The following is a 25,909-nucleotide window of genomic DNA, read 5'->3' as shown; positions in this document are numbered from 1 at the left end:
CCTGGCCTGCTGCGTTCACCAGCAACTTTGATGTGTGTTGCTTGAAAAATACTTACTCAGTTCATCCGTCATTTTGTTATTCCCATTATTACCTCTCCAGTGTCATTTTCCATCGGTCCTATATCTACTCTCGTCTCTCTTTTACTCTTTATATATCTGAAAAACTCCTGGTATCCTCTTTGCTATTATCAGCTAGATTACCTTCATATTTCATCTCTTGCACTTATGGCTTTTTAGTTGCCTTCTCTTGGTACTTGAAAGCTTCCCAATCCTCCGACTTCCCACTCATTTTTGCTCTACTATGTGCCCTCTCTTTTACTTTTATGTTGGCCTTGAATTCTTTCATCAGCCATGGATGCATCATTCTGCCTTTAGAATTCTTCCGCTTCACTGTATCTGGTTGCGTATCAACTGCCCCGTCCCCAGTCCTATCACTCCGGTTCCCAACCCCCTGCCAAAATGGTTAAAGCCCTCCTCAACAACTCCAGCAAACCTGCCCGCAAGGATATTGGTTCCCCTTGAATTCAGGTGCAACCTGTCCCTTTTGTACAGATCCTACTGTCCCTAGAGAGATCCAAATGATCCAGAAATCTGAAATTGTTCCCCCTGCACCAATTCTGCAGCTCCATCTGCCGAGTCATCCTAATCATACCCTCACTGGCACATGGCACAGGCAGCAAACCTGAGATTACGAACCTGGAGGTTCCACTTTTTAGCTTTCTTCCTAGCTCCCTAAAATCTCCCCTCCTGGCTGATAGCTGGATTTGATGATACGTAGTCTAGACACCTAGTCTAAAATGGACAGTGATAGTGAGTCCATCTATTGGGGTAGATAAAATGTGATTTCACTTCCTGGGGTAGAACATCAAACATTTAGTTGTACAGTGGAGAGCGTTCCAACTGGTCGCATCACAGCCTGGTACAGCAGGTTCAACCAGCACCATCATGGGCACAAACCTCTGCACCACAGAGGACCTCAGGAAGACAAAGCCATAATTAAAAGACCCTCACCGCCCAGCACCAGTTCTCTTCTCATTTCGCCCACACAGGAGGAACTACAGGAGCTTAAACTGTTTAACACACTCAACAATTTGAAATCAGCTTCTTCCCCTCTGCCGTCAGATTCCCGAATGGCCCATGAACACTACCTTGTTAATTGTCTTTTGCACTATTTGCTTTCTTTTTTAAAGTTATAGTAATTTTTGTGTCTTGCATTGTACAACATGTCAGTGGTAATATTGATACAGTATTTATTTATTTTGTAATTTATGGTAATTTTAGTCTACAACTGCTGTAGAACAAATTTCAGGCCATATAGGTCAGTTGTTTCTCATTTCCATTCCTCATTCCCTCAACCCCTTCCCACTGCACCTCCCAATTTCCTCGCACCCTCCCCTGCTCCCCTCCCATACTTTTCCACTGCCCACTCTCCATAGGACATATCAGAATCTACTATCACCAACATGTGGTGAAATATGTTTTTTGCGGCAGCAGTACATTGCAATGCATATTAATAAAAAAAACTATAAATTACAAATGAAATATATATTTAAAAGTTAAATGAAATACGTAGTGCGAAAAAAAAAGAAAAAATTTGTGAAGTACTGAACCATGTCCATTCAGAAATCTGACGGCAGAGGGGAAGAAGTTGTTACTAAAACGTAAGAGTGTGTCTTCAGGCTCCTGTACCTACTCCTTGATGGTAGCAACGTCCTGGGTTATGGGGGTCCTTAATGATATAGCAGCAGAATTAGGCCATTTGGCCCCACTATTCATCACGGCTGATTTTTTTCATCCCTCTCAACCTTATTTTCCTCCTTTCTCCCTGTAATCTTTGAGGCCCTTACTAATCAAGAATTTATCAACCTCCGCTTAAAAATTAATTGCACAGATTCACTGCCCCCGGCTAAAGAAATTCCTTTCTTCCCATTCCCTCTAGTCGGCATATCATTTCTCTCCCTCCCATTTCCACTACCCTGTCCCCTCCAGTCTCTTACCGGTGAAGTTTCAGCTCAATGATCTGGCTCTTCAGGAGTTAACGGTTGACCGTTCTGTTCTCTCTCTCTCCCCATTACACTCACAGGACACACGGACCCGAGCTGCCCGCAGTCAATGAACACGCATATATCAGCGAGGAGTTCCCGAGTCAGGAATTAACGCTGACCGACTTCAATCCTTTTCTGTTTTCCCGCCACTCTCTCAATGGTATTCTCTTTCTCTCTCTCTCTCTCTCGCTTGGCACAATTCCAATTGCTCCCTCGTCCCTGTTTATTTGGTATGGTGGAAAAATGCCTTTTTTAAATTAAACCAAGATCTACACACAACGCTTTTATGAAAAGGCACACATTAAAAGTTTTTTTTTATTTTTAAAAAAGACTTCTAAAGTTGTGTGTTAGAGAGAAGTTATTGGTTGAAATGTGATTTTATGTAAATCTGTCTATATGTCAGGCAGGGAGTCTGCTGCGAGCATTGTGTGTCATTACCCTCCCTTTCTCTCCCCCCCCCGGTGCCCGTCGCTGACCCCAGTCTCTCGCCCACCTCCCTCGTTCCCACTACCCCCTCTCTCCAACCCCCCACCCCTCGGCTCCTGCTCTGCCCCCCCGTTTTTTTTGGGTTGATCCGTTCCCCTCCCTCGCTCGCTCCTCCTGCGGGAGCGCTGACCCGAGCGAAGGTCGAAAGCGAGGCTGCGCCGCGATCGGCTCCCGGGTGCCGGCGGGTCGGAGGTTCGTGCCCCGGGGAGGGAAGAAAGAATCAGTTAGCCGGTGACCCCCCGCCACCTCCCTCCCCGTGCCCACCTTTTGCCTGCCAGTCATCCCCAGGCAATCTCTCTCTCCACCCTCCCACCTCACCCCCTTCTCCCTTCCCTCCCTCCTTTCCCTGTTTTTTTTTCATTCTCACCCTCCCTCCTTCCCCTCCGGATGAATCGGCTCCAGTGAAGACCCCGAAAAAGGACAACCCCGGATTCCCGACTCAACTACACACACAACAACAAAAAAAACACGCAGAGGTAATATTTTAAGGGGAAAGCCCAGAAACCTTGTGCCTTAAAAAGAGGAGGGAGGGTGAAAAGAAAGAAGGAGGGAGCGAGGGAAGGAGGAAAGGAAGGGGAATAAAGGCAGCCACAAAAGCCGGGGTCGGCGCCGCGGGGTTAGAGGTGCTCTGTCACTACAAGGCGGGAGACAACCAGAATGGCTTGAAATTAACCTATTTTCGAACGCCTTGTTGCCAAATGTATCGTTTTCGGAGAAATTGCAACGTTTCTGATACTGACATGTAGCGATTCTCTTTATATTCTGTCCCTCTGTGTTTCGAGGGGAGTTAATTCCTGGTTGTGAGTGTGTGTTTTTTTTTACACACACACCACACAAAAGTCTTCACGGTCGCGATCTTTTAAGCAATTGCGACGAAGGCCGTCCTCTTGATTTCTGTCGCTCTCTCTCTCTCTCTCTCTCCCCCTCTCTTTCCAGTAACCCGCCGCACAAAAGGCGAGATCAGAATCTAATGCAAACTCCTGACCTGTTCGGTACCTCTCTTCCCCTCTTTATCCACCAACCCCATCCCTGTCTTTCCCTCCCTCCCCTTTATATTTAATTCATCAAAATTGCAACAGAGTTGATGCTGATAATCCTAGAACAAAAATGACTAATTTTGAACTATTGATCTTTATGTGCGTATTTTAGATTATATATATATATATCTTTGAAATATAACTATTTTTGCAACAATTGTGATGCTTTTTCCGATGCGTGCTTATTTGTAAACACTCGCGGCCTAGACAGGAGAGAGATTTAAGGAAGGGAATTCTATTTTTCTTAAATATGAGCAAAAATTGAGTGGTAAATTGCAGAGACCGTGTGTGTCATTATTTTGCATTTTGCAAATTATCAATAAAATCTACAAATGGGAAGAGAAAAAAAACCAAAATAGCCTCTGCTGGTGTTATTAATGCCGTCAAAGGGAGATTGGGTGCTGGTGCATCTTTTTGCTTTTGAATTAGATATTTAAATAAAGAAAAAATTCGAGGGGGGAACATATGAATGAGTGACGGCGGTGAGATTAGCCGGAGAAATGAATGACGTTGTGGAGCGGGGTTTGTTTTGCGGACGTGAAGAGGGAACCAGGTCTCTCTTGCCCATTGCTACCGCGTGGATGTGGAGGGAGGGGGGAGAGAGAGCAGAGGTCGATAACGGGGGCTTCGTGACCGGGAGAAGGAACAGGTTTGCCAGCACATCACCTTTTCGGAGTTCATTGTAAGTGAGGTCTGACACACAGACAGCCTGCCTGCCTGCCTGTGATGGATGTTCAGAATGTATACTAGTAGTGACATGGTTTATTTATTGAGCTAGGCATCAAACGGGGGGGTTGCTGTTTGTGATTAGAGGTGTGGAATCAGCAAATATTCACCGAATGTAATAACGTCTTTAGTCCCAAGTTCGCGAACTTGAACCTTTACTGCGGCGGGCCGTCCAGGTATACAACATCATTTATACTGTTGTCTGTCAATTGTGTCGAGGACTCTACCGGTGTTGGAACAACTCCGGGAAGAGTTTTGGATCTAAAAGCATTCATTTTAGCGTTAACCGTGAGAATTTTTTTTATTTCCCTTCACAATTTGTGGAAGAATTTCTCTTTGGGATGGAGAGAATTATTCCATACAGTATTGAGTTGTTGGGAAGAATAATTCTGTTTTGAACTTGCGTACACTAGGACTGTTCTATATTTCACCCCATTTTTCTCAAATTGTCTATTTACCTCCCCTCTCTTTCTAGGACGCTGCTGTTTTTTTTTCCCTTGGGGTGCCCCAGTTTTTGATTTAACGTAGCTGGTGGTGTCCAGATTGGAAGGCTGGAAGTCCACAAGCACCAAACGGCCCACAATGCGCTGCTTAGCGTTTGCCGAAGGAAGAGTGTAAATGGATTTTGTCGAACGAGAGAGGATGGCCCATGGAATTCCTTCGCAAGGGAAAATTACCATCACAGTGGACGAGTACAGCTCGAACCCGACTCAAGCCTTCACTCATTACAACATTAACCAGAGTCGCTTCCAACCGCCCCACGTGCATATGTGAGTACAAGTCCGGCTGGCTGCCACTCGGCATTTCTCTTAACTCAGCATATGTACTGAAAACAGTACAGGAAACGAAAAAATACAGACCGCCCCATTCTCCCTCACTCTCAAACACACACAGACATACGGAGAGGTACAGACTGATGTATATATAAAGGTACTGAAATATATACACGTGCATTCACACACACACACACACACACACACACCACACACACTGGGACAGGTGGACATGTACACTCTTACACACAGGGTCAGGCAGACATGCTTGTACACAGGGTCAGGCAGACACCCTTGTGCACAGGAACAGACAGATGCATATACAGAGGATCAGAAATGCATAAAGACACATGCACACACACACACACATGCACTCTCTCACACACAGTCTTGCACACACAGATGGGCAGATGCATCTTCAGAGAAACAGAAATGTACACACATGCAGAAACTCCTGAACCCTGATGAAACAGTGGATTGCAGCAATTACTGCTTCTGTTTGAAGTGATTTAGCATAAATACATCTGCCAAGGGCTCAACATCAGGCATTTCTTGTGATTCATAACAATCTATAAATGTGGCTCGGAATGAACAAGTAAATTGTTACAGAAGGTTCACAAACTATTTGTCAATTAGATATCAAAGAGCTGAGGAGATGGGGAATACCAAGCCCAAGAATCTTAAATTGTCTCTTAATTTTAGCTGACTGGGAAAAAAAACAATTAAACAGAAGGTGGTTTCCATTATGACATTTTACTTTATTATATTTAATAAGGTGACATTCGCTTTTTGGCTGTCCAACCATATGTAAGAGATTGTTTTACAAACTGTTGGAGAATTTCAGACGATGCCTGTATCCGAGCTCGTTCCAGTGTTCCTGGGTATTGTCTGCCGAAGTTTGGTCAGAAAGTTTTCAGGCAAAGACCTTATCTGATTTATTTATGTTCATTAGACTGCTGCTGTTACGGCAAGTCTTTAAGATCCCAGACAGTGTAGCTGGGATAAGCAAGCTCCATTTCATGTTAACTGATACCTGCTGTTACTCTGATTTTCCCCTGCACTTTATTGTTGAGAAACCGACATCATGCGAGGCAGACTCTGCCAACCTTCCATTTTCCTTTTCTTTTGAAGTGTATCAAAATAACTTCAAAATCCATTCTGCAAATCTGTTGAATAATGGGCAAAGAAGTGGCAGATGGAATGTGGTGTAGGGAAGTGCTTGCCTGTGTACTTTGGAAGAAGGAATAAAGATGTAGACTATTTTCTCAACGGAGAAAATTATATAATCAGAGATGCAAAGGGACTAGGGAGTCCTTCTGCAGGATTCCCTAAGGAATAACTTTCAGTTTGAGTCAGTGGTAAGGAAGGCAAATGCGATGTTAGTATTCATTTTGAGAGGATTGGAATATAAAATCAGGGATGTAACACCGAGGCTTTATAAGGCATTGAACGTTATGGCAAGGTAGTGATTAGCACGGTGCTGTTATGACTCGGGGCATTGGAGCTAAGAGTTAAATCCCGGCCCCCTCTGTAAGGAGTTTGTTCATCCTCCACTGTGGAATGCGTGGGTTTTCTCTGGGTGCTCCGGTTTCCTGACACAGTTCAAAGACAGCAGTCAGTAGGTTAATTGGTCATTGTAAAAGTTACCCCGTGATTAGGCTCGAGCAGCATGGCTTGAAGGGCTGGAAGGTTCCATTCCGTGCTGTATCTCTAAATAAAAAAAGACCACACTTGGAGTATTGAGAGCAGATTCAGGCCCCTTTTCAAAGAAAAGATGTATGGGCATTGGAGAGGGTCAAGAGGAGGTTCATAATCGTGGCCCCAGGAATGAAAGGGTTAATGTATCAGGAGCGCTTCATGGCTCTGGGCCTGTACTCCATTGAATTTAAATGAATGAAGGGGGAATCTGTCAAATATCGAAAGGCCCAGACAGAGCGAATGTGGAGAGGATGTTTCCTAGAGTAGGGGAGTCTGAGACCAGAGGATACAGCCTCAGACTACAAGGATGTCCCTTTAGAACAGAGGTGAAGAGGAATTTCTTTAGCCAGAAGCTGATGAATCTGTGGAATTCTGTCAGCTGTCGAGAGCAAGTCATTGGGTGAATTTAAAGCAGGGGTTGATAGGTTCTTGGTTAGTATGGGTGTCAAGGGTTTTGGGGAGAAAGCAGGGGAATGGGGTTGTGAGGGATATTAAAGCAGCCAAGATGGAATGGCGTAGCAGATTCGATGGGCCGACTGGCATAATTCTGCTCTCATGTCTTATGGTCTAAAAATAATACTTAATAAAGGCTGAAATGAAAATGAATTGTTAATTTATCAACGATTTTGAGGGTGATTTTCTTTTAAATGAAGGCTGCATATGTTGCTTAAGTTAAAACATACTCAGTGGCCACTTTATTAAGTACGCCTGCTGTTAACACGTATATCTAAGCCAATCATGCAGCAGCAACTCAATGCATAACAGCATGCAGACATGGTCAAGAAGTTCCATTGCTGTTCAGACCAAACGTGAGAATAGGGAAGAAATGTGATCTAAGTGACTTTGATTGTTGGTTCCAGAGTGAGTATCTCAGAAACTGCTGATCTGGGATTTCACTCTCAATAGTCTCCAGAGTTTAGAGAATGGTGCGAAAAATAAACATCTAGAGAGCGGCAGTTCTATAAATGCCTTGTTAACGAGAGACGTCCGAGGGGAATGGCCAGACTGGTTCAAGCTGACAGGAAGGTGACAGTAACTCAAATAACCACATGTTACAATAGAGGTGTGCAGAAGAGCATCTCTGAATGAACAACACATCAAACTTCAGAGCGGATGGGCTGCAACGGTAGAAGACCGCGAACATGCACTCCGTGACCACTTTGTTAGGTTCAGGAGGTATCGGATAAAGTGGCCTCTGTGTGTATATTACAACGAAGATCAATTCTCAAGCACAGGAACTGCAGTAGGAACCTTGTACAAATATAGCATTCACAGTTGGTGCAATATTTAAGTGCAGGATACGCAGGGAGAATAGCTTTATTTGAAATACAGGAAGCATAACAGGTGTTTTTTTTGTGTGTGGAGAACCACACTATGGAGAACAGTCATTAAGTACACAATATACAAAGTATAATAAACACTACTGAGAGAATCAGCAGAGTCTCCCTACCCTTATTTGTGACATTTACTGTTGTACGTGAAGAGTCCAAAGCATTGTTGAGTCTCCATACCACCCACCCCAAAATGTCTTTGACCCACAACCATCAGGAAGGAGGTACAGGAGCATCAGGACTTGGACTGTCAGACTGGGTAACAGCTTCTTCCCTCAGGCTGTGAGACTAATGAATACCCTGCCACCACTGAGATCTCATCACTAAGTCAGCGACTTCTTTACTGTTTACTGTACTGTTTGCCTGTGCTGTGAACTATATGCATTTTGAATTGTATATTTTTTAACTTAGTTATGATAATAGTTGTCTTCTGTGCCGTGTTTGATATATGTTTTGTGGGTGCACCATGGTCTGGAGGAGCATTGCAGAATCTTTTGTGCTGAATATGTAAAAGTGGTTTTGGAATTATTAGGAAGATATGGGTGGGGAGGGAAATGTGGTTGGAAGTGGATGTGGGGAGGATGTTTCGGTCCAGAGGGCACAACCTCAGAATAGAATGACAGTGGTAAATCTGGAATTAATTGCTACAGACAGCTGTGGAGGCTAAGCCATTGGATATATTTAAAGCAGAGGATGATAGGTTCTTGATTAGTCAGGGCATCAAAGGTTAGGGGAAGAAGGCAGGAGAATGGGATAGGGAGGAATAATAAATCAGGCATGATAGAATGGCAGAGCAGACTCGATGGGCTGAATGGCCTAATTCTGCTCCTATGTCTTATGGAAGAAGTAGTATTCTGCTATTCAGAGGAATTTTAACCCTCGTTGCAAAACATGGCAGCAAAGGTTTGTCTCCCAGAAGGATTTAACTTGAGAATTCAGAATGGACAGCTCTAGAATGCTTGTATATTACATATATTGTGTACAGATAAATCCCAGTGGAGTTAAACTCATTCACAGTCTCTTCTCAGCAGTGTGAGGCAGTAATACACTGTTTTTTAAACGTGCTTCTTGAATCACTGATGTGAATAAAAACCGATGGCCTGTTGCAGGGGGCAATTTGCAAACCAGACTTGCTGAATTAAAAAAAAATGCACACTGCTCTTCGGGGCATTATTTTTTTAACAATAATACTCACAGTCTGGAGTGATTTCAGGGTCATAGTGCAGTCTTTTAAAAGTTCAGACACCAGTTATAAACAGCTTGAACTTTGCTCTCAGTTTATGCAGTCGTCTTAACCTCAATCAAATGTCAAGCCGGTAACTCGCTCCAAGCATCTTGTTATCCATTGTAATGACCGGTGTTGCTGTTGTACTAAGCAGCTCTGCTCTAGCGTGGGTTTGAAAGCAAATTTGGTTCCCTGTGTGAGTTTCTGCTGTGTAGAGAGCGCTGTACACCCAGGGCTTGTGTGGATTGAGGACTCCTCACTTTTTCCATGAGGGCACTACAACAGGTAGTTAAAACTGCCAGCTCACCCAGCTCATCACCAGCACCAGCCTACCTGCCATCAAAGACGTGTACATGGAAAGGTGCTGGAAAAGGGCCAGTAACATCAGGCTGTGCAGCGGCCACACTAGCATCACTAGACTCAAAAACAGTTACTTCCCCTAAATCGTCAGGCCGATCAAAATCTCTATCCATTAACCCACCGCACCAGCACTCCTCTCCACAGCCTCCCCCCTCCCCATTCACTGTCACTTATCGTTTTGTGCATACAATCTGTGTAAGCTATTCTTATGTGTGTATATGACCCATACCCAAAACAGTGATTTCTACATTAAGTTTTGTAGGATTGTTTTTTATATTTATATTTATTGTGTTTTTTTTTTCTCTCTTGTTGTGTCCTTTATGTGTTTTTTTGATGCTGCATTGGATCCGGAGTAACAAGCAGGGGTAGCCTAGTGATTAGTTTTGACGCTATTACAGCTCAGAGTTCAGGGTTCACTTGCGATGTCATCTGTGAGGAGTTTGTATATCCTCCCAGTGAATGCATGAGTTTCCCCCCGAGTATTCTGCTATCCTCCCACAGTCCAAAGATGTACCGGTTACTGGGTCAATTGGTCATTGTAAATTGTCCTGTGATTAAGCTAGGGTTAAATATGAAGGTTGCTGGCCTGTGCGGCTCGTTGGGCCAGAAGGGCCTGTTTATCATTAAGTATAAATAAATAAATAAATCATGTTGCACTCCTGTACTGAAGAATGATGGTGGCAGGTTGGAGACACGTCTCTGCCAAACAAGGTGTAAAATGCTCCTTCCTTCCGCTAGCCTGCAGGTCACTCTGTCACTCTCGGGCAAGGTGTAGCACCTGCTTAGCCTCGCGCCCGCCCCCCCCCCCCCCCGGATTAGGTTTCATGTGAAGCCATGGGAGCAGATGGTGGATGGTTGGGTGAGCAGTTGGTGCAGATCACAAGTCCTGGTTATGCGACCACTGACACCAGGCAGACAATCTCTGAAGAGTATTGACAATGGCTGGGGTCACCTGTTTTGTGCAGACACTGCCCAGAAGGCGGCAACGGCAAACCACTTCTGTAGAAAAAATTTGCCAAGAGCAATCATGTTCACCGATAAGACCACGATTGTCCACGTCATTCCAACGGCACATAATGATGATAACTGAAGAATGACAATAAACAAACTTGAATCTTGATCCTAGAGTGTGCCATGTGGGGATGGGCTCAGGTGTGCAGTATTCATTAGTGGAAGAGGCATTGGCATCTATTTTTCTGAGCCACAAGTATAGCAGTGAGACCAGGGGTAGTTACGGAGATTCCTCTCGACGTGGAGATCCCATGTAATGAGAAGATTGGCAGCTTAGGAATTGTGAATGATGAAATGGAACTGAACAATCGAAAATTCTTTGATTTTTGGAAGTGGGGAATTGAGCTGGTTCTTCTACCGTACCGAAGGAATGGCTTCATAGTTTGGCTGCAGACTTGGTTTGAATGCTTAGCTTCGTGACCTGACTGAGAGTGGTTTCCGAGAAGTGTCCTGTGGAAGCGGTGGATGCAGGTTTGATTGACAGACGTTTGGATGAGTACATGGATGGGAGGGGAATGGAGGGCTATGCTCCAGGTGCAAGTCGATGGGACTAGGCAGATTGACAGTCTGGCATGGGCGAGATGAGCCTGTTTCTGTACTGTAGCATTCTGTGATTTTGAATGGTCAAACATTAAAGCATGGAATTGATGCAAAAATTTAACATTTATGGATGTTACAGTAGTGTAGCGGTTAGCACGATGCTGTTATAGCCTGGGGCACCAGAGTTCAGAGTTCAAACCAACATCCTCTGTAAGGAGTTTATATGTCTTTCCTGTGAGTGGGTTTCCTCCGGGTGCTCTGGTTTCCTCCCACAGTCCAAAGATGAACAGGTTAGTAGGTTAATTGGTCATTGTAAGTTGTCCTGTGACAATTTACAAGTTTCTACATGTGTACCATGGAGGACAGTCTAACTGGCTGCATCACCATCTGGTGTCATGGGTGGGGGGCTACTGCGCAGGATCGAGAAAGCTGCAGAGACCTGTCAACATAGCTCCTTCATGGGCACCAGCCTCAGCAGTACCCATCTTCAAAGAGCAATGCCTCAGAATGACGGCATCCACCAGTAAGGACCCCCATCAGCCAGGACATGCCCTCTTCTCATTGCTACCATCAAGGAGGAGGTACAGGAGCCTGAAAGCACACACTTAATAATTCAGGAACGGCTTCTGTAACCCTGCCATCTAATTTCTGAATGGACATTGAACCCATAAATAGTACCTTACTACTTTTTTAATTTTAATTTTTGCACCACTAATTTAGATTAACTATTTAATATAATTATTTACTGTAATTCACATTTTTTCTCTGATGTATTTCATAGTACTGCTGCCGCAAAGACAAGAAATTTCTAGCATATGCCAGAGATATTAAAGCTGATTCTGATTTGGCTAGGGTTAAATAGGCGAGTTGCTGGGCAATGCGACTCATTGGGTCGGAAGGGCCTGTTATGTGCCATATCTCTAAATAAAATCAAAATTTTTTTAAAAATCCACCTGCTCTTTAAAGTGACCCTTCTTTAACAATACATCTTGTTAGACAATGGCAAATTTGGACCAACTATAGAAGTGATTTTTAAAAAATAAATGTGGTGTTCCGCTCGGGGATTTAATTTCCTCTTGCTGCTCACTGCTGACTGCCTCTGTGTCAGCTTCATTGTGCTCCACTCCGAAGGGTTTTAACAATGGCAGTGAAGTAGCTGAAAGTCAGTATTAACCTGCACCCTACCAGTGAGGGTGGGAGGCATGACTGCGCCTCGACTTTCTTAGAAGTTCACGTAGGTTGAGCACGTCACCAGAAACCCTGACAAACTTCTGCAGATGCACAGCGGAGAGTATCCTGGCTGGCTGAATCATGGCCTGGTCTGGAAACTCCAATGCCCCAGAATGGACAAGGCTACAGAAAGACTGAAAGGCTCCGGTCCATCACGGGTGAAGCCCTCCCCACCATTGAGCATATCCACACAAAACGCTGTCGCAGAAGAGCAGCACGCATCCTCAAGGACTCCCACCATCCAGGCCACGCTCTCTTGTCCCTGCCGCTGTCAGGAAGGAGGTACAGGAGCCCGTTAGGTTGCACACAACTAGGTTCAGGAACAGTTATTACCCTACAACCATCAGGCTCGTGAGTCAGTGTGGATAACTTCAAACACTTCAACATATGACTCCACAACCTATGGACTAATTTTCAAAGACTCTGCAACATGCATTCTCAGTGTTATTCACTCAACACTATTGCCCTTGAATAGAAACACCTACAAAAAGTAGCAGATAAGGCCCAGTCCATCACAGGTTACGCCCTCCCCAGCATTAAGCAGATCTACTCAAAGCATTGTTGCAGGAAAGCAGCATCCATCATCAGGGATCCCCACCACATGCTCTCCTCTCACTCCTACCATCAGGAAGAAGGTACAGGACCCCCAGGACTCTCACTGCCAAGTTCAAGAACAGTTATTATCCGTCAGCCGTCAGGCTCTTGAACCAAAGGGGATAACTTCACTCTGTGTCATTCACCCCATCATTGAAATGTTCCCACAACCTAAGGACTCACTTTCAAGGACTCTTCATCTCAACTTCTCAGTATTTATTGCTTATTTATTTATTATTATTATTTCTTTTTGTATTTGTACATTTGTTGTCTTTTGCACACTGTTTGAATGCCCAAGTTGGTGCGGTCTTTCATTGATTCTGTTATCGTTATTATCCTGTAATGGATTTATGGAGTATGCCCACAAGAAAATGAATCTCGGTGCTGTATATGGTGACATATGTGTACTTTGAACTTTATTATTATCTTTTTTGTATTTGCACAACTTGTCGCCTTTGGTACATCAGTTTTTTGGTACGTCAGTCTTTGTAGCTTTTCACTGATTCTATTGTGTTTCTTCATATCTACTGTGAATGTCTTCAAGAAAATGTAATATGTGGTGTCATAGACGTACTTTGATAAATAAATTTACATTGAACTTTGAGGGAGTTCCAGTGAGATTGGGTATAGGAAGGGAAATTCTGGATTCATCTGCTTTCCCCTTCAAGAAACACTTGTGGCGATTGTATAATTTTATTCTAAAGTATTCTCTTTCCTACAAAAAAAAAACAAGGAAATTCTTTAAGAGATTATCAAAGTATTTGACAGGATCGTTCGGAGCTAAGGGGGTATTTCAGGGGAGAACTAAAGAAAAAACTAGACGTGTTGCTACTGGTCCTGTGCAGGAGATGTGCTGTGTAATTTGATACTGAGTTATCAATTTACAGAACACTACAGCACAAAAAAGGCCCTTCAGCCCATCCAGCTGAACTATTATGCTGCCTAGTCACATTCACCTGTACCCAGACCATACCCCTCTCATCTATGTACCTATCCAAATTTCTCTTGAATGTTGAAATCAAACCTGTAGCCACCACTTCCACCGACAGCACGTTCCACACTCTCACCACTATCTGAGTGAAGATATTCCCCCCCCCCATGTTCCCCTTCAATAGTTAAAATTGCACCATTAACCCATGACTCAACCCTGAAATGTCTGGTGAGGAGGTAGTTTGACTGACAACTGGTTTGGCAAACCACCTTCCTCCCGGTAGATGTCTCAATGATACTTCCCCCTCCCCCACCTGCCAGCCCCCACACAACCTATTCTTCGTTGCCAATGTCCCCTCACCATCTGTCCATTCTTTTTTTTTCCTGATGCTCCGTTTCCATGTGCCCTCCTGTAAAATATTAAAGACCCTCACTATCCAGGACATGCTCTCTTTTCATTGCTACCTTCAGGGAGGAGGTGCACAGTTCGAAGACACTAACTCAGTATTTTAGGAACAGCTTCTTGTCCTCTGCCATCAGATTGCTGAATGGGCAATGAATGCAACCTCATTCTCCCTCCTTTGCACTGTTTATTTCCGTAACTTGTAATTTTTAAGTCTTGCGCTGCACTGCAACCACAGAACATATTTCGCGATGTACCTCAGAGATCATAAACCCGTTCTTTTCCCCCGTGCTGCGTCATCAGATTACTGAGCGGCCCATGACCACAATTTTTCTCTCTTTTCCACTACTCATTTACTTTTATAGATTTCTTAACGTAACTTGTATTTTTTTTCATGTATTGCACCATACTTCTGCAGCAAAGCAACAGATTTCCCGAAATTTTTTCTGTGATAATAAATCTGATTCTGAACATGAGATTCTGCAGATGCTGCAAATTTGCTGTCAAATATGGGCAGCATTGCCCAAGCAGAATGATTTCCCTACTGCTACTTGTCTGGGACAGACAGAGACACGCAGACAACAGGGTCGCAATTAACAATCTGCTGAAAAAACTAGTGGGTCGAGCAGCATCTGAGTGTGGGGGTGGTGGAGAAGGAATTGTTGACATTTCGGAGATCCTTCATGAATACTATAATACTCCAGGGCAGAGTTTGTTTCACGTGTGCGTGTCCAATAAAATTGAGAGAGTACAGCGGAGGTTTACTAAAATGTTGCCTGGGTTTCATCTAAGTTACAGAGAAAGGTTGAACAAGTTGGGTCTTTATTCTTTGAAGCGTAGAAGGTTGAGGAGGGACTTGATAGAGGTGTTTAAGATTATGAGGGGGATAGATAGAGTTGACGTGGATAGGCTTTTTCCATTGAGAGTGGGGGAGATTCAAACAAGAGGACGTGAATTGAGATTTAAAGGGCAAAAGTTTAGGGGCAACATGAGGGGGAACTTCTTTACTCAGAGAGTGGTAGCTGTGTGGAACGAGCTTCCAGCAGAAGTGGTTGAGGCAGGTTCGATGTTGTCGTTTAAAGTTAAATTGGATGGATATATGGGCAGGAAGGGAATGGAGGGTTATGGGCTGAGCGCAGGTCGGTGGGACTAGGTGAGAGTAGCGTTCGGCATGGACTAGAAGGGCCGAGATGGCCTGTTTCCGTGCTGTAATTGTTATATAGTTATATGGTTATAATATGCCTTTCATCATCAAAATGAGCATAGGACAGATGGATGACCTGCCACGTTTACATTAAGAGGGCATAGTGAGACTTTCCCCTTTCGTGTCTGTTGAACATTTACTGTCAGTATGGAGAAGCCATTTTGTACCTCGTGGGCAGTATGGTAGCAGAACACTTAATAGTAGCTCCAGTGACAGGTGGTTTAATTACTGTCTCTGTCTGTAAGAAGCTTGAGACTCCATGGGTTTCCTCCAGATGCTCTCATTTCCTCCCACATTCCAAAGATGTACAGTTGGGGTTAGTAAGTTGTGGGCATAGGAAGCACGGCCACATTTGCAGGCTGCCTCCGTCACAATCCTTGGATTGTGTTGGTCGTTGCCGCAAACGACGCATTTCACTCTAAGGTTCCGTGTAGATGTGACAAATAAAGCTAATTTTTATTCTTTATTTTTCATTGCATTCCAAGCAGTTACAAACCCAGCCCATAAATCAAAACTGAATCCTTTTCTAAAAGCTACTCGGGGATTTCCAGGATAATTGGGAGAAGTGCAGAATGTGGAGAGATCCATAAGAGATAGGAGCAGAATTAGGCCATTTGACTCCACCATTCTAGCATAGCTGACATACTATCCCTCTCAACCCCATGCTGCTGCCTTCTCCCCAATAAGTTTGACGCCCTGACTAATCAAGAACTTATCAACCTCCGCTTTAAAGACACCCAATGACTGGGCCTCCACAGCTGTCCGTACAATGAATTCAGCAGATTCACTAAACTCTGGCTAAAAAAAATTTCTCCCCATTTCTAAATGGATGTCCCTTTTCTCTGAGGCTTTGCTCTCTGGTCCTAGACTCACCCACCATTGGGGACATTCTCCCTGTATCCACTCTATCCAGACTTTTCAATGTTTGATAGGTTTCAATTAGATTCCCACTCATTCCTCTAAATTCAGTGAGTCCAGAGCCATCAAATGCTCTTCATGCATTATGTTAACCCTTTCATTCCTGGAATCATTCTCATGAAACTCCTCTGGGCCCTCTCCAAATGCCAGCTCATTTTTTGTTAGATAAGGGGCCCTAAACTGCTCACAATACTCCCTGTTGTCTGACCAATGCCTTATGAAGCCCCGGCATTACATCCTTGCTCTTGTATTCCAGTCCTCTCAAAATGAATGCTAACATTGCATTTGCCTTCCTTACCACTGACTCATCCTGCAAGTTGACCTTTATGGAATCCTGCACAAGGACTCCCTAGTCCCAAGAGCTGTTGGGAGTGGTTTAAACTAAAATGGCAGGGAGATGGGAACCAGGATGATAGAGCTAAGGATGAGCCAGCAGGTTTACAAGTAGATGATAGTTTTATGAATGTAAGCCACTGACTGGGTATAAATGTAGACAGAACAATGAGTTAAATTGTACCATGGAGGCAAAATTCAAAAAGGCGAAGAATGCAGGACTGAAGTGTTGTATTTAAATGGGTGTAGCATTCAGAATACGCTGAACGAGCTCGTAGCACAATTACAGATTGGTGGGTATGACATTGTGGGCATCACTGAGTCGTGGTTGAAAAAGGCCATAATTAGGATGTACTTTGTATTGAAAGGACAGGCAGGAAGGCATAGGCGGTGGTGTGGCTCTGCTATAAGAGATGGAAGTCAATCTTTAGAAAGAGATGACGTAGGGTCAGAGAATGTTGAATCTTTGTGGGTGGAGTTAAACTGCAAGGGAAAAAAGAACATTATGGGAATCATATATACACCTCTGAATAGTAGCTGAGATGTGGGGTTGAGAATGCAAAGGGAGCTGGAAAAGGCATGAAATAAACGCAATGTCACAATTGTAATCGAGGACTTCAATATTCAAGGGGATTGGAAAAATCAGATTGGTGTCGGATCGCAAGACAGGGAATTTGTTGAATGCCTATGAAATGGCTTTTTAGAGCAGATTATGCTTGAGCATACTTGGGGAAAGGCTATCTTAGATTGGGTGTATGTAATAACCCAGGTCTTATCAGGGAGCTTAATGTAAAGGAACCCTTAGGAGGTAGTGCTCACAATGTGATTGAATTCATACTGCTGTTTGAGAGGAAGAAGCATAACTCACATTTATCAGTATCACAATGGAATAAAGGGATTTACGGAGGCATGAGAGAAGAGCTTGCCCAGGTGGATTGGAGGGTGATACTGGAGGGGATAACAGCAGAGCAGAAGTGGCTGAAGTTTCTGGTAATAGTTATCAAAGCGCAGGGTAGATATGTCCCACAGAATAAGTTCTCAAATGGCAGGGGTAGGCAACCATGGCTGACAAGGGAAGTTAAGGACAGCATAAAAACCAAGGAAAGGGCATATAAGGTATCAAAAGTGAGTGGGAAGTTGGATGATTGGGAAGCTTTCAATATCTAACAAAAAGCAAATAAAAAAGCTATAAGAAGGGAAAAGATGAAATATGAGGGCAAACTAACCAATAATATAAAACAGGATCCAATAAGTTTTTTCAGTTATATAAAGAACAAAAGGGAGCCGAGAGTTGATGTTGGAGCACTGGAAAATGAAGCTGGTGAGGTAGTAATGGGGGACAAAGAAATGGCAGATGAACGTAATGGGTACTTTGCATCATTCTTCACTGTGGAAGACACTAGCAGTGTGCCAAAGTATCAGGGAGCAGGGAGCAGGAGTGAGTGCTATTGCTCTTAACAAAGGAAAATGTGCTGGGCAAACTGAAATGCCTTGAGGTGGATAAGTCACCCAGACCAGATGGACTACATCCCAGTGTCTTGAGAGAGGTTGTTGAAGAGATAACGGATGCATTGGTCATGATCTTTCAAGAATCACTTGACTCTGGCATGGTCCTGCAGGACTGTAAGATTGCAGATGTCACTCCACTTTGTAAGAAGGGAGGAAAGCAAAAGAAAGGAAATTATAGGCAAATTAACCTAACCTCTGTGGTTGGGAAAGTGTTGGAGTTCGTTATTAATGATGAGGTTTCGATGTATTTGGATACTAATGATAAAATAAGTCAAAGTCTGCATGGTTTCTGTAAAGGGAAATCTTGCCTGACAAAACTGTGAGTGTTCTTCGAGGAAGTAACAAGCAGGGTGGATAAAAGAGAAGTAGTGGATGTCATTTACTTGGATTTTCAGAAGGCATTTGATAAGGTGTCACACGTGAGGCTGCTTAACAGGATATAATCCCATGGCGTTTCAGGAAAGTTACTGGCATGGATAGAGAAATGGCTGACAGCTAGGAGGCAGTGAATGGGAATAAAGGGGTCCTTTTCTGGTTGGATGCCGGTGATTAGTGGTCAGTATTGGGACGGCTACTTTTCACATTGTTTGTCAGTGATTTGGATAATGGAATTGTTGGTTTTGTGGCAAAGTTTGCGGATGATACAAAGATAGATGGAGGGGTAGGTAATGCTGAGGAAGCATTGTGACTGCAGCAGGACTTAGACAAATTGGAAGAATGGGCAAAAAAGTGGCAGATGCAATACAGTGTTGGGAAGTGTATGATAATGCATTTTGGTAAAAGGAACAATAGTGTGGACTATTATCTAAATGGGGTGAAGGGTCAAACATCAGAGGTGCAGAGGGGCTTAGAAGTCTTTGTGCAAGATTCCCAGAATGTTAATTTACAGGTTGAGTCTGTGGTAAAGAAGGCAAATGCAATGTTGGCATTTATTTGAAGGGGAATAGAGTATAAAAGCAAGGAGATAATGCTGAGGCTTTATAAGACGCTAGTCAAGCCGTACTTGGAGCATTGTCAACAGTTTTGAACTTGATATCTCAGAAAGGATATGTTGTAATTGAAGAGAGTCCAGAGGAGATTCACGAAGATGGTTCTGGGAATGAGGGGTTAACATACGGGGAGCATTTGGCAGCTGTGGGCCAGTACTCTCTGGATTGCATTGGTTTACTTTTGTCAGTCCACAGGTACGTCAAGGATCAACAACAATAAAATTTACTCGCCATCTACACTCAGTGGCCACTCTATTAGGCACACCTGCTCATTTATGCGAATATCCAATTAGCCAATCATGTGGCAGCAATTCAATGCATTAAAGCATGCCGATGTGGTCAAGAGGTTCAGTTGTTGTTCAGACCAAACATCAGAATGGAGAAGAAATGTGTTCTAAGTGACTTTGATTGTTGGTCCCAAATGGGGTGGTTTGAGTATCTCAGAAACTGACTGATCCCCTGGGCTTTTCATGCACAACAGTCTCTAGAGTTTACAGAGAATGGCGTGACAAACAAAAATCATCAAGTGAGTGGCACTTCTGTGGGCTTTGTGAATGAGAGAGGTTGGAGGAGAATGGCCAGACTGGTTCAAGCTGACAGGAAGGTGACAGTAACTCAAATAACCACACGTTACAACAGTGGTGTGCAGAAGAGCATCTCTGAATGCGCAAAACATCAAATCTTGAAGTGGATGGGCTACAGCAGCAGAAGGCTATGGACATACACTCAATGACCAGTTTATTAGGTGCAGGAGGTTGAAAATAAAGTAGTCACTGAATGTATTTACGTGGTTAGGAATTTGTTGTGGTGTGTTGCTCAGGGCGTGGTGAGCTACAAAAAACAACAACATTCAACAATTATAAAGAAAAAAGAATTGTACAAAAATTAAGTTAGAGGTTAAAGTATGGATATGGAATAAAATGTGCATAAATACATAAATACCAGCTTCAATTTGCAATGTAAGCAACATTATAGAAAGTAGTTTAAAGTGTTTACAGTGCAGTGACGTGATGTGGTAATTGATAAAGAGGGGTGAGGAGGGCGAACTAGAATGGTTCATCATATGAACTGCCTGGGAAAGGAACTCTTAAGATAAAGTGACTTTTTAGTTTTAATAGCTCTATTGCACTTTCAAGAAGGGAGCTTTTGGAAAAGGCAGTTTGCAGGGTGGGTACTGTCCACAATGATTTTGGCAACTGAAAGTTGATCTTGGCAAGCAATTAAAGTTCCCTGACTTCATTGCATCGTCATCAAGGGCTGAAATGGTCATTCTGTCTGAAACCTTGAAGCAGCAGCTAGTAACGGTAGATCTGAAAGTTCCTTGGGAGAACCAGATTGAGGAGGCGTTTGAGAGTGAGAAAGCCATATACCAGGAGCTGGTAGAGCAGTGCCAAAGTGAGGTGGGGGGGGGCACGCTGTGAGCCTGTAGAGGTTTTGCTGGGTGCCAGCTGTGCAGAACCAACTCCCTACTTGCCATTATGGGGGTTGCAAAGAAAAGAGCCGACATCCTCCAGATGGCTGTGGATCAAGAGGTGTGTGACCCATGGACCAATGTTGCTGGGACACCAGCCAGGGCCTGATCAACCCCTGGCCGGGTCGCCTGAGTGTGAGTGTCCGATGTTGGAAAAACCCGAAACACACGATGACCCAAGGTTACATCACTGATGATGTGACCCAGCACATCCTAGGATGTATCTCAGCATCATTACTGCCCATTTCTTTGTCCCGGGCACATCCTAGTCCTGCAGCCAAAAACTGTTTCTGCTGACCTGACAGTTTGCAGTAGTTTTCATATACTGTGAGAAGACACTGCGCCAATATAGCTAGCTTGGAGAACCATGAAACTACTGCGTTAGCAGAAAAACTTTATTCAATCATGCCCTTTTGAGAGACACCGGTGTGGTCTCTATCCCACTCCACACCCAGAGTTAATCAGCAATTCATCTTTGCCTGATATTGCATAGTTGCAGTTTTAGAATATAACCAACCTGCGTTTCTGCAGAGACACGAGAGACTGCAGAATCCTAATCTGGAGCAACAAACAGTCTGCTGATCTGGCGGTATCTGTGCAGGGATATGGGCAGTTGATGTTTTATCGTCCAGATGAAGGGTCTTGACATGAAATGTCTGCTGTGCATTTCCCTCCACAGATGCTGCCCGAACCATTGAGTTCCTCCAGGATCTTGGTTTGATGCTCCTGTATTTTGACAGCACCTCTTGGGACATCCCAATGTCACAGGTGTAACACAGCTGGCCAGGGACTTCAGAAGTAATTTATTATAATATAAGAGATGTTATAAAATTTTTTAAAAATTAACTTTGTCACATGTGCATGAAAACATACAATGGAATGCTAAGTTTGCATCAGGTCAATGAGGATTGTGCTGCGCAGCCCCATAAGTATCGTCACGCTTCTGCCGCCAACGTAACATGCCCACAGCTCACTGACGCTAATCGTACACCTTTTGAAATGTGGGAGGAAACTGTAGCAATCGGTGAAAACCCACATGGTCACAGGGAGTACATACAAACACGCAACACCCTGACAGTTTTTGGAAAGCTCCATATTCGTATACAATGAGCGTGACACTTTTAACGGGAAGCCCATGCTTTAACAGAGTAAAACACATCATGTGTATCAGGAAAACTCACCCATGCCTCTACTTTCCGAGGGGGCCGGAGAGAGCTGGACTATGTACATCTATACTCATGTCCTTCTACAGAAGCGCGGTGGAGAGAACTGTAAGAAGCCGCAGCACAGCATGGTACAGAAACTGCACTGTGGCCAACTGGAAAGCTCTCCAACACAGAGTCAGAACTACCCAACACATCACTGGCACTAGCCTACCTGCCAGAAAGGGCATAGATACAGAAAGGTTCCAGAAAATAGGCCAGTAACATCATGAAGGATCCCACCCACCCTGCTCATGGAATATTTGTCCCACACAGCAGCCAAGTTAGGACCCACCAGACTCGAAAATAGTTACTTTTCCCAAGCAGCATCACTGATCAACACCTCCACTTACCTACCCTTCCCTCGACACCCCTAACCACCACTACTTTATCATTTCCTGTCAGAGTCACCTTATGTATAGACAATCCTGTGCCTAGAGTCACTTTATGGACATACACGCACTCTGTGTATATAAGCTATCATTCCTATTTATATTTATTGCATTTTTTAAATTATTGCATTTTTTTTGTGCTGCGCACATCAGGTCCAGAGTAACAATTATTTTATTCTCCTTTGCACTTGTGAATTGGAAATCGCATTAAACAACTTTGAGTCTTAATTGTTGCTTGCAAAACTATTTGAAACTTCTATCACTTCTACTGGTAACCTCTTTCTTTGGATTAGTACCCGTGGGTTGGTATGACCGTTACCAAAGATAAAAGCACTTGGACAGGTATGTATGTGGATCGGAAAGGTTGAGAGGTATATGGGACAAACACAGGCAAATGGGACTGGCTATGGCGGCCACTTTGGGTGTTAAGATGAATTGAGCCAAATAGACTGTCTCCATAGTCTCTAACCTGGTGGTCCATGCAGCTAACAGCATACATATTTCCACTCTACACACTGCCCATGTTCTTTCACATTTCTTCTTTGTCAGCCCTTTACCTCTTCTACCTATCACCTCCCAGGATCTTTCTTCACTCCTCCCCCAACTGACCCAGCTTTCCCCACACCTAATCTCACCAATCACCTTCCAGCTTGTACTCCTTCACCTCCCCCACCTTCTTATTCCAACTTCTGCCCTCTTCTTTTCCAGTCCTGATGAAGGGTCTCTGCCTGAAACAGCGACTGTTTATTACTCTCCACAGATGCTGTCTGACCTGTTGAGTTCCTCCAGCATTTTGTGTGTGTTGTAACATTTTACACTTTCTACGTTTTACTTTGTTCAGGTTCAAGGATCCTGTTATAACCCCTTCGGGTTTAAATATGAGAGATCCTCTTCTGATCCTTCTGGGGCACCATGGTAGCATAGTGGTTAGCTCGATGCTATTACAGCTTGCGGCATCGGACTTTGAAGTTCAATTCTGATGTCGTGTGTGAGACGTTTGAGCGCGTGGGCATCCTCCAAATGCTCCACCTTCCTCCAGCAGTCCAAAGGCAGTAGGTTAATTGGTCATTGTAAATGTCCTGTGATTAGGCTCGGGTTAAATGGCTGGGTTGATAGGCAGTGCGACTCGTTGGGCTGAAAGGGTCTGTTCTGTGAGGTATCACTAAATAAATAAAATCTGGAAACCCCAGTCCCATCACTGCTCAAAGTGTTGAGAAACACCAATTAGCTCACATGCATGGAAACCCATAATATATTTAAAGTTTCAGCAACTTGCAAGCCACCTGGCTACCTGTCTTAGAGTAACAGAACACTCAGTACAGAAGCAGGCTCCTCGCCTCATCTAGTTCACGTGAGCTGCTTTTCTGTCTAGTCCCATTGACCCACACCTGGACCATAACCCTCCACACACCTGCAATCCATGTACTTCTCTTAAGTGTTGCTATCAAACCTGCATCCATCACTTCCACTGGTAGCTCGTTCCAGACTCTGAATGACGAAGTTCCTCCTCGAGTTCTCCTTAAATATTTCACCTTTCACCCTTTACCTATGACCTCTAGTTCTAGTCTCACCCAACCTCAGTGGAAAAAGCCTTTCATTTACCCTATCTATGTACCCCCTATAATTTTGTATACCTCTATCAAATCTCCTCTCATTATCCTACCCTCCAGAGAATGAAGTCCTAATCTAATTCAACCTTTCCCTATAACTCAGATCCTCAAGTCCTGGCAACATCCTTAAAAATTTTCCAAAAATCTTTTATAATTTCCAAGTGCCTCCTGTCCATCTATGGTAAAGTCTACAGGTCTGACTTTGACCCCATCATTTACCACAGAGCCAGAAAGAAGAAACTGCACACAAAATGGAAAGGAATAAACAGTTGTGACCCAGAACATCTTTCCCTAGATGCTGCCTGACCTACAGAGTTCCTCCTGCATTTTGTATGTGTTACTCTGGATTTCCTGCATCTGCAGAATCTGTGTTTTTGGAAAGAAATTACACTTCATTCTGAGGAGCTATCTAAGAAAATATTGGTTCCTCATTAGGATAATGGTTAGAATCCTCACCCCTCAACTGGGAGACCAGTGTTCACTTTTCTGGTGGGGGAGATGGGTTGTGGAGTAGACTCGATGGCCTGAATGGCCTAATTCTGCTCCTAATGCCTTGTGGTCTTATAGACTTGGGCTCCAGAGTAGAAATGATTGCTGCACTGTTTTCTGTGGCTGTGCAGAGCTGCCAGCAACTCTGCAGACGCAGTAGTTGGAGAATTAACAATGGCTCGTTTGAGATGTCAAGCCTTCACATTCCACAGCACAGCCATCTATTTTCCCTCACAATTACCGCGCGCCTTTTAACGAGCTGCAGGTGTAACCCAGACTAAACAGTAGTTGATTAGGGAGAATTGTGGACGGCAAGATTGGTTTTAACGAGACTTGCAGCAGTTCCTGTCAGATGAAACCTGCTGAACCATCAGAGAGGAGGTCCAGGAACCTGAGGACCTACACTCAGTGTTTTAGGAACAACTTCATCCCCTGCGCCTTCAGATTTCTGAGTGGTCCATGAACACTATCACGCTGTTTTGCTGTCTTTTTGCACTTTTAATATATACTCATAATGTAATATATTCTATTACACATTGCCCTGGACTGCTGCCACACAACAGTGAATTTCACAACATATGTCAGTAATAATAAAATTAATTCCGATTCTGATTCTGATACACATGCCAACCATTCTACTCAGCCATCCGGGACATGCCCTCTTCTCGTTGCTACCATTAGCGAGGAGGTACAGGAGCCTGAAGACACACACCCAATGCTTTATGAACAGATTCTTTCCCTCTGCCATCAGATTTCTGAATCAGAATCTGGTTTAATATCTCTGATATATGTTGTGAAATTTGCAGTTTTGCGGCAGCAGAACAGAGCAATATGTAAAACTATACACCTTTCGTGCATAAACATATATATTATGTATATATACTTGTGCCAAGATGAGGTCACCCTCGGGGTAGAAGAGCATGACCTTATATTCTGTTTGGGTAGCCTCCAACCTGATGGCATGAACATCGATTTCTCCTTCCAGTTTATTCCTTCCCCCTCCCCTCTTCTATTCCCCATTCTGGCCTCTTATCTTATCTGCCTATCACCTCTCCGGGTCCCCTCTTCCTTCCCTTTCTCCCATGGTTGACTTTCCTCTCCTATCAGATTCCTTCTTCTCCAGCCCTTGACCTTTCCCATTCACCTGGCTTCACCTATCACCTTCCAGCTATCCTCCTTCCCTTTTCCCCTCCTTTTTATTCCGGCATCTTTACCCTTCCTTTCCAGTCCTGAAGAAGGGTCTCGGCCCAAAACATCGACTATTTATTCATTTCCATAGACGCTTTCTGACCTGATGGAGTTGCTCCAGCATTTTGTGTATGTGTGTGTTGCTCTGGATTTCCAGCATCTGCAGAATATATATACGTTCCTAAGTCGTTGAGTGTGTGATCTTAGGCTCCTTT

At 43.9% G+C, this 25,909-nt stretch overlaps 1 protein-coding gene across 2 annotated transcripts in view; it reads left to right on the top strand.

Moving 5' to 3' along the window:
• Positions 1-2,603: 2,603 nt before the first annotated feature.
• mpped2a (metallophosphoesterase domain containing 2a) overlaps positions 2,604-25,909 on the top strand; it is a 210,081-nt gene continuing 186,775 nt past the window's right edge. Inside the window, exons 1-2 of one of the 2 annotated variants that reach the window (XM_063061624.1) lie at positions 2,604-3,007; positions 4,770-5,064. In XM_063061624.1, coding sequence (XP_062917694.1) covers positions 4,913-5,064 — 152 coding nt within the window. In that variant the 5' untranslated portion in view covers positions 2,604-3,007; positions 4,770-4,912. Of the gene's footprint in view, positions 3,008-4,198; positions 4,251-4,769; positions 5,065-25,909 lie in introns of those variants that run through there. The other variant, XM_063061625.1, reaches the window with a different exon arrangement.

The sequence above is a fragment of the Mobula hypostoma genome, chromosome 11 (genome assembly GCF_963921235.1).
Source record: "Mobula hypostoma chromosome 11, sMobHyp1.1, whole genome shotgun sequence".
NCBI lineage: Eukaryota > Metazoa > Chordata > Chondrichthyes > Myliobatiformes > Myliobatidae > Mobula > Mobula hypostoma.
The sequence above is the reverse complement of the archived record's forward strand: the minus strand, read 5'-3'. Positions and strand labels throughout refer to the sequence as shown.